Raw genomic sequence first — 10,323 nt, 5'->3', positions numbered from 1 at the left:
ATTCAATATGGGATAAAGTCCGGACATGTAAATATTTCATAAACACGTGTTATTTTCCTACCCGGAACTGAATTTCCTACAGCTACCATTAGATTGCAGCTTCAACAATTTCACCAAAACTTCGCTTGTGAATGAATATTGTTCCAAGTTTTATCTGAATTGTTGGATCCATAGAAGGTTAGTGTGGTGGGCCTTGGTTTACATGTTAAGCCCAGGTTTTCAGAAATAGAGGCCAAAAGTCTATTGTCCGGAGCCGGAGCCCTCTCTATACTCCAGGCCCAATTTTTGGAAAATTAATTTAGTTTACCAGAGCTGCCTGCATTTTATTTTTATTTTTTCAGTACACAATTTTTGAACTTATTTAATTCTAGTTAATACACGTAATTAATAATCAAAAGGTTGTAGCCTGTCCACGCATTTTACAAGGTGAAATGAAGAGAGAAGTTCTAATTATTTTTTTTTAAAGAAACTTTGAATTCAGACATTCAATTGAAATCTTTATTTTCGTAATTAATAACTAAATGCTCCCCCAACCACCCAACAGACGCACTCAACAATCACATTAACTTTTTTTTTATTTTTTCATTAATAATTGGATAAAATGAAATTCATGAATCATGGTGCTTCCACCTCTTTTCAAGTTTCCTTCCATGGCACCTTCCCCACTAAAATAAATAAATAAATAATAATAATAATAAAACGACAGAGTACAGACTTGAAGAAAGCGCGAGCCGAGCCGGCTAAAAAGCCGAGGATAAGAACACGCGCACTTGCACGTCGAAACACAGTAGAAAAAATTGGTAACAGTAATGATAAGGATTCGTCCCGTTGTCCGTTGATATCTATATTATCTTAATTGTTGAGTTGTATGTGCAGGATTTCAGGTGCATCGATATGTAGAGTCCGTAAATTCACTTGAATTTTTGTACATTCGACTAATAGGTCGGATAACTGAAATATTAACCGTTAAAATTTTTATCATTCCCGTTCGGCTAATTGAAATACCAACAGCTAGTATTTTTATTAATCCCAGAGTATAGCAGTACAAATAATAATAATAATTAAATAAAATAGTCACAGTCCAAGAACTCGGCGTATATATAACTACCCCCTCCACCTACGAGACCATCCACCATCCATCCATCCTCACTACCGGTTTTAACTCAGTGGGTCACAGAGAGTCTCTGTTTTAGCTTCAGAGAGTGATACAAAGAGAGCGTGTGCAAGTAATCACATTGTTCACGGATTCGTCTCATCAAATACTCACAGACAGATTTGTAAGGAAGAAAGAGTGAGAGAGATACAGATTAATGGACCTGAGTAAGGTAACGCTTGAGATCTTCTCAAAACTGGAGCAGAAATGGCTCTCGCACTGTGAGAATACAAACAAGACTCGAGTACTCAGTATTGATGGAGGTGGAACCACCGGCATTGTAGCAGGAGCATCCCTTATCCATCTGGAGGAACAGATCCGACTCAAGACAGGCGATCCACAAGCAAGAATAGCTGATTTTTTTGACATCATAGCCGGAACTGGTATTGGCGCTCTTCTCGCTGCTATGCTCGCTGCCGATGATGGCACAGGCCGTCCTCTTTTTACTGCAGCAGAGGCTGTTGCATATATCGGGAACAAGAACTCTGACTTGTTCAAGGCCAAATTCCCCGGACTTCTCCGTCGGCGAGGGAAATTCTCCGGTAAGAGCATGGACAAGGCGCTGAAAGAAGCATTCAAGAGAGAAGACGGGGAGTTATTGACCTTAAAAGAAACGTGTAAGCCTCTTCTCGTTCCGTGCTTTGACCTGAAGAGCTCGGCTCCATTCGTTTTCTCACGAGCCGACGCGTCCGAGTCGCCGAGTTACAACTTCGAACTCTGGAAGGTGTGCCGAGCCACATTAGCGACACCTAGCCTCTTCAAGCCATTTTCCTTGACCTCAATTGACGGAAAGACCTCGTGCACAGCCGTGGACGGCGGTCTCGTGATGAACAATCCGACGGCGGCTGCCGTCACACACGTGCTTCACAACAAGCGCGATTTCCCGTCGGTTAATGGCGTTGAGGACCTCCTGGTTCTGTCCATAGGTAACGGACCATCAAATACATCGTGTGGAAGAAAGCTTCGAAACACCAACCAGTGCTCGACGTCGTCCGTCGTTGAGATTGTGCTTGACGGTGTATCGGAGACGGTCGACCAGATGATGGGTAACGCATTTTGCTGGAATAGAACGGATTACGTCAGAATCCAGGTAATTAATTATTTCTCAATTTAATATAATTTAATCTCCATTTTTTCCTGTCGCTGAATCGAAAAAAAAAAATTTTAAAAACAGTGATTGACGGCGTGAAAAATTTTGTGCAGGCAAACGGTTTGATGAGTGAGGGAGTGGTGGGCCCGAGAATGGAGGCGGAGGAGGTGTTAAAGGAGAGAGGGGTGGAGTCGTTACCGTTTGGCGGGAAGCGGTTACTAACGGAAACTAACGACGAGAGAATCGGAAGTTTCGTGCAACGCCTTGTTGATTCAGGGAGGAACACGAGTCTGCCACCTAGTCCCTGCAAGTTCACCGCCGTTAGCCCACTGGAAAACCGTTAGATTTAGAATTTCCACCCCAGCAGTTTTTTTTTAGCTTTTTTATAATTATTTTTGGACCACTTTCCTCAGTGTAATCACTGTAATGTAACCCACTTGTGGCCCACCTCGGGTTCACTTAATTAACTATGTTTTAGCTAATAATTACGGTTTTTATCTCTCAGTTTTGGGGATTACTTATCTTGTCATGCTCTTAAGACTATAAACTGTCGGTTGGTCTTTCCAAAATGGAGAAGATGGTTATGCTTGTTATAATTTGGATTTATTAACCAAGAGTAATGTAATCATCAAAAACCGTCATCCAACTAATTCAACAAAACATGCAGGTTAGTGATAGGTATGATCGTATCACTTTGAATTAATTGTTTCTTACGTCATGACCTCATATCTTTCGGAATTACCTCAATCTCTTCCGCTCCGACATCATTTTCCCAGTAATAACAAACAAAACCCCATGAGAGGTCGACTTCGACCTCATTTGCATCTGACGCAATCCATCGTCATATAAATCTTTAGTCAAGGTTTTGTTCTTGCCTATGTCCCATCAAGCACTCCATATTCACCACTAGACGTACACCCATTTATGACAATAAATTCAAAGCACTAACCACTCTTGGGGAAATACCAAATTTCATGAATTACTTCTAACACGCGCCAAATAAAATGATCCTGAATCAATTTAATCATAAGACTCGTATCTTCAACAAAGGGACGGGACGTCTCTCCAATGAAAGGGGCCTCCCACAACAGAGAAAAAGGGGAATGAATGACAAAATACTATAGAAAACACCGGAAAAAAGATACGTGATTGACTTGATTGTCTTGGTTTCTTTGGTTGAAATCTTTCAGGTCAAGGAATCTCTAACGTCTTTTTATGAATTTTACAGAATTGTCGTTAGTCCATAGTTACATATGATTGATTGTGAAATTATGCCCCGCAAATAGCGTAAAACTTTGGACCTGAATTCCCATGCCATGGTGGTCCATTGCCGGGGGTACAAGACGTGCTTCAAAATTTCATTGACCATAGGTGTATATATATAGCATGCGTTTGTTCTAATGATGGGTTATGGTCCAGTATTTTTTTGTCAAATTAACACAAACGAATTCGAATAGGAAAGTGAAAGCATTGAACCATCCATTTATTGACCCTCAATTTACGGTGATGATTTTAAAAGTCACATCTATATCACGTGATCTCAATTCTCCTGCCATGGAATGAAAGCATGCAGCTCTTATGTTACTGTTAATTCACATGATGATGTAACTAGAGCTACCGTTGGTTATTGTACTAATGCAAATAATTACACCTCCTTAATGCTTGAGCCGTGAAGGTCTTGATTATGTTATGTTTTTAGGCTAATAATCACCACATTGACCCGACAATACCAACTGAAATTCTTTCCCAAATTTCAGGCTAATCATATCACATTGACCAACACAATGACACTTGGGGAAAAAAATTTGTTATTGGTAGCTCACACCTTCGTCTATTTATTAAGATTTAAGAGTTTGAATACATGACTACCACCAATGAAATTTGGCTTGTTTTGTCAGGTTTTCGTGTTCTTTTTTGGATTCTTTTTTTGGGTCATTTGCGTTCTATGACCCTTTTTTCAGTGTTAATAATTCTCCCATAATAAATTCACCTAGATTTACCACACACAAAAAAAAGAGACTATCAATGGAAATTAACTCTCTATCTAATGGAGAGGGAATCAACAACGAATCATTGGCTGAGATGATAAATTTGACTGTGGTAATTTTTGACATAAGCAAGAGGTCGTAAAATCAAGTCTCATGGATGACATGATCCGGAATTTACGAGTCAATTGTCCGATGGCTAACTGGTGGTTCCACTTACCAAAAAAGAGAAGAAATCTATCTGGAGACTGTAACATGTTTTTAGCAATGAAAAAGATGTAATTGGAGCATGACCCACTTAAAAAAAAAAAACCCTCAACATTAAACAGTGTTCCCTTCCAGCCCCACTGAACGGAAAATGTGGTTATCTAAGGAAGTCCTACCCCATCCCTTTATAAAATTTGCTTGTTGCCCAGAACAGACAAGGAAGAGGAATCAAACCCCACTTTTTTATTTGGTGGTTGCAGAAGCCGAAAGATCTCAATTAATTTCTTCTTCTTCTTCTTTTGCCCCCCAACATTCAATCCCTCAAAAGTAACCCAAAAAAACTCCTTTGTAAATTGTAAGTTGGGTAGGTGAAGCCAGTGTACATCACCACTAGTGTCGGCATGGGACACATCCACTAGTTGCTTACTTGCATTAAAATGGGACCTCAATCTAGTTTAGCCATGGATTCCTTTATGTGGAAGTGAATTTCCTAAGGATAACTTCAGTTACTAGCTAGACTCGTTCAGTTTGATTCATGTGGAAGTAACTGTCAATTTTGTCAACGTCTACATGTGGCGATGATAAATCTCATTGATGAAGTTACGAGCTATCTCTGAATACAATAACTCGTTATATCTAAGGTTTTCACAATGAGAATATTTATAGTGCAGGCAATGATCAAAAAAAGCTGTAGTCTACAATAAGCATGATCCCGTTAGGTGACTATAATAAGGATTGTGACACAAACATGTTCGGTCCATCATCCTAACATCCAAAATCATTCCTTTGGGCATCAATTTTAATATAAAAGTGTATTCAGAGGACGAGATCCGGGTATGTATAAATTTTGTTGTGTTGATAATAGTAGAGAGTATGGAGAATATCATATATGCATCCCCAACATAGGACAATTTGATCCATTCATGTGTTGTATTTTAAAATTGAAGAGGTCGACATGGATCTATGTGAATGGGAATCCTAGGAAGAGTAGAAAGAAGAGAGATATAATTAATCAATGATGCTAGAGATCTCAACAATTGGTATCCTAGTTAGGGTTGTCAAAAAAAAATCGTGTCAAATCGAATTGATCAACAAACCGATTGATTGGTCGATTGTTGTCAAATATATGTTAGTGAGAACCGATTGAAAACCCGAAAAAATCGACTAAACCAATAACCGAAAGAACGGTCGATTAAATTTGTGTCAAAAAACCGGCCGTTGACACCCTTAATCCAAGTTACTCAGTTGTACGTATACGATTTCATGTGTATCATATGAAACATGTGGAGCTCACGAATTCACTTGGATTTTGTACCTCTAACTCAACAGTAGGGATCACCGGGATCTTTTTATCATTTTGGATAATTGAAACCCCTTTTCACTGTCATTAATTGCCTTGATCCATGGATTATGGATATAAATATATAATTAATGAGATATACTTTGATGTACGAAAACTGGTGGGGTCATTGACTTGAGGCTTAGCGGCTTAGAATCGGCTCACTGCTGTGAGCGGCTCTAAAATAGTTATGAATCCGACAAGCTTGGAGAGTCGGGTCAAATCACAGGGTAATCCATCCACGTTGGCCCACCACCACCACAACCAATATTAATTAATATTAATATCAAAAGTAAACCCCTTTAATCACGGCGACCTTTTTTGTCCTTTTTCAAATGCGCACGACTGATAATTTCACAACACGTGGCTGTATGTTTCGTTTTTCCTCTGTAAGTCGTGTTAGGTAGACAGATTAGATTTACTTATTCTATTTATACGTTGTCGTTTCCCGTGTAATTGTTGTCTCCGTTGACTGACAGGTACTCCTTTGTATCATTTTCTACGTTTTTGTTTCTTATTACCATCCTAATTGTTAAACTTAAAAATGCTAATTCGTTGGGGTGCAACACTTTAATTTATCGAATTGATATTAGGGTGTATATATATATAGATATACAAACAAAAACACAAGTGTAATGTCCACAATTAAGGGACCAAAATGTTGAATTAACAACACATTACGTAGAATTGGCATTACTTGTTTATTAATAAGGTATATTCGTGGGCTAATTATAACAACAAATTGAAAATTGTGGTGGTTTTCCAAAAAAGTATCAATTAACAATTCGATCTGTGGTTGTAAGAAAATTCAACCCAAATAACTTGTACATTTTTGGATTTAGGTCAGCACACAATTTTGTCCTCAAAAAAATTATCTACGGTCGAGAATTGTTGGATCTTAACTTATAAATCAATTTGTTTTCTTTGGACTTTCATATGCTCACTCAATTGTCGAGTTAGCACGCGAAGTATAATTTCACTTGGGGAACTCAAATTTAACTCTATATAAAACTGATACTACCCCTTACTACGTACCCACAAGTTCTTGCTAGATTCCATCTAGAGAGGTAATTCCAAAACCTTTTGTATTTGTTTTCCCAACTTTTAACATATTACCATTATTAATTGTTACACTAGAAGGCTTTGGAAGTAGCTAGGCTCTCTTATTTTAGTCTAATATATATATATATATATATATATATTCTATGAGACGTCTTTTTTAATTTTATAGCCTCATGTCTTGGCTTCTTATCAATGTTTTCTTCTTTTGGAAAAGTAGATTCTATAATTAACTTAAAGTGACTGGTAGTTAGCCTCTCTTATGATAACTATCATCATAATTAATTACACTTTACAAGAAGAAAAATGTGTGCTTTTGTGATTAATTGGTTAGCTCAATTTGATTCATGAGAAAGCAAAGAGAATCTTAAGAACCCAATTTGATTCATTAAATGGCATTGTTTGGTGGTGGCAAATCATATTCAATTGATGATCGATCGATGACCACGTATATAATCTTAAGTACCCAATTTGATTAAGACCCAAGTTAGAACAAAAATTAGAGGGATTAGCGTAAGGATTGAGTGATTTATAGTGGTGGGGGTACTCAAGAACCACATTAGATTAGGAACCAAGTTATTCTAAAGAATCTTCTCCATTTCCACCAGGCCAAGCAATGTTGATCGCTCTTTCAATCTTTTTATTTAATTAGCGTGTACATCATCTGTAGTATCCAGCTCAAGTGGGCGAGGACATAAACCTCTGCAGTGTTGAGTTTTGTGGCGTTGGACAAGCTATTGAGTAACGATAGGAATAAGTCTATTGTCACACATCGCTCATGAGAAGATGTGAAGTATAAAATATAATAAGTCAAATTTTCAAATTAATAACAAATGTTTTTCATGGACTCAAATTAATATGGGCTGATATTGGACTGGAAAGACAAAGACTTTTATCAAAAAAAAAAAAAGACAAAGACGTGCATGTCAATATGAGCTAACCCAAAGCGCAAAAAATGTTATTAGTATGGAGGGATGGACTGTTATCCTGTTACACCTGTACTTTTATGCATGTATACTTCCTACAAATACCGAAAAAATAACGTGTATATGTAGTGTTTCAATATAATAATATATTAAGTTGATAAATAATTGTTGAACTATATATATAACTATAGGCACCAAAGGGAATTTAATTAGCTATTCTAGATGATCTCCACTGGTTTGTGGCAAAGAATAATTTGAATGAGGTGACTACAAAGGGGGGTAATTGTTACCTTGAAGCAGAACACTCAAAACTCGTGTCAAATTGCTAGGTTAGGTAACAATTAATAATGCACATACAAGTGTGTGTGTGTATATTATCTTGAATTGGGAACCAACTACTCTAGGGGGTACGGATATGTATCATAAATGAATTTTGTTTATGTTAAGGTGCAACTAGGTATGGGTCACACACAAATGCGATGCCATTATCACGATACTATACAAATTTGTTTTTTGAACATTCGATATGAATTTAAACTAAACTCGTCAATTCCACTCGTACATAAATTACTCATCTGATGCGATTGAACGTAACACCAGTATGTTAATATTTATGAGTTATGAGTTTTATTTTCTTGAATGCTAGCTACTATCGCCATCAAAGTACGACCCATCGTCCTTCATGTCCTGGTCTCATTTAAGCTCAAGGGCTCCACCACATGAACCTTGTAAATATTCACAATTTTGTATCTTGTGAAGATATTTATGTGCATACAACGGTTTAATTGCGTCACACCATGCAAATTAATGTCAACCAATACTTAGTTTTAATGGATCGATCGACCTATCGTTACAAATTAAATGAGTCTCGTCAATTCATGAAGGTTTAAAGTTTGATACATTTATATATGTGGACGGCTGTTTTTGACCATAAAAAAATGAGCTTTATGTCTTTATCCATTGCAATAGTCGTAACCAAAAACAACCTAGTTGTTGTTTGTCCTTGGACCAATGGACCTATTCACAGCTAAGCTAAGGAACTTTCATGATAGTTTCTTACGTGCATGCACGTATATATATATGCTTAGAACATATACTGTTCCAACAATCACAAACGTTGAGATCGTTGACGCAAATGATATGTGTGAAATCGTAGACTTCACATGTTTCATGTGATTTATATGAAATCGTATACATCTATGTCAATATTTATGACAGCTATGAAAAAAAAAGGTTGATATCTGTAAGACTGTTAATAACAAAAAAGGAGAGAATTCATTAATTCAATGAGAGTGTGAAAACTGTTGACTCCAAGAGTCAACCATTTGGAAGTGCTATTATCGATTTCACAAATGTGTAAGAAAACAAAAGGGGCAATCACGCATACCAAAGTCCGAATCCTCTAGGTCTGACCATGCCAGGTTGGCAACAGGAAACACCAATCCAGATCACCCATGCCTTCGAGTCCCACCACACATTACACGTGTGGTATCTCTCTCATATCCCTGATCTGTAGGCGTTCGTACAAAACATTTTGTATTTACATATTATGCATGCATCTATACTCTTTGTTTGTTAAGATTTTGATAAGATTTTTTGTCTCCTTTGTGTTTTTTCTCACCTTTTTGTCTTCTTCGACGAAACTGCCTATCCATCCCTCAACATTATTAATCTTACAACCTATTTGGTTGTTTTTTGTTCCTTTTTCTTTCTTTTTTACATCATTTGCTATATATATTAAATGGTAGAGAAAAATAGTGAATTAAATTAATTTAGAAAGAGAAGAGAACTTGTGGAGATAGGCATATATACGTACATGGACAATGTGCTCTGTGTGATGGGAATCTCTGAGTGAGGGAATCAACCCAAAAAAAAACCATAGGATGCTGAGAAATCAATAGGGATGGTTTTGTTTACATCTATCTTTACAAAACGTACACTGCATGCATTTCTTCTAAAAAAGCTAGCTACTGTGTAGTGTGGGAGATTTGCAGTGTCAGTTTGGGTTGGGTTGTGTTGTGTCACGAGATTCCCCTAAACCCAAGCTTTCATATCCAAAAAGGCTAAAACTATTATAACCTCTGAAAACCACGTACGTACTTGCTTTTTTCCAATATATTCTATGCCGTATATATATATATATATATTCCTACTCTTACCGTATTATTACCTTCACTAGACTAATACTGTAATACATATTATAGAATAGGCATCGATGACTGGATCACAGCGCAGCAGAAGACTGGGTGACACTCGGCACACATGCGGGTGCGGCGGGCCCATGGTTCGATGGTCCTCGTGTGCACAATTATAAATGCTCGATCTTCGTGGTACAACCTTTTTCGCTGAACAAGTCAACCCTATCCCTTCTCGTTCACTAATTTCAATTCACTGCATATGTGGTTTGATTTGGTATAACTCAAAGATCAGAAGATAGTATAAAATAGTGATTTTGCAGATAGTTTTTGAATTCCCTGACCCATATACACTATATGTGAAACAACGTACGTGCATATCAATACTAGTCTCATCGATCATACTCCTCAATACTAGGAAATATATTG

General features: G+C 37.3%; 1 protein-coding gene across 1 annotated transcript; it reads left to right on the top strand.

Moving 5' to 3' along the window:
• The first annotated feature begins 1,118 nt into the window (after positions 1-1,118).
• On the top strand, positions 1,119-2,754 carry LOC119982163 (probable inactive patatin-like protein 9). The gene is made up of 2 exons (XM_038825394.1): positions 1,119-2,243; positions 2,357-2,754. Exons 1-2 carry the CDS (start codon positions 1,311-1,313, stop codon positions 2,585-2,587), a joined length of 1,164 nt encoding a protein of 387 aa, XP_038681322.1. The 5' UTR covers positions 1,119-1,310; the 3' UTR covers positions 2,588-2,754.
• The last annotated feature ends 7,569 nt before the right edge of the window (positions 2,755-10,323 follow it).

This window comes from Tripterygium wilfordii, chromosome 17 (genome assembly GCF_013401445.1).
Source record: "Tripterygium wilfordii isolate XIE 37 chromosome 17, ASM1340144v1, whole genome shotgun sequence".
NCBI lineage: Eukaryota > Viridiplantae > Streptophyta > Magnoliopsida > Celastrales > Celastraceae > Tripterygium > Tripterygium wilfordii.
The sequence above is the reverse complement of the archived record's forward strand: the minus strand, read 5'-3'. Positions and strand labels throughout refer to the sequence as shown.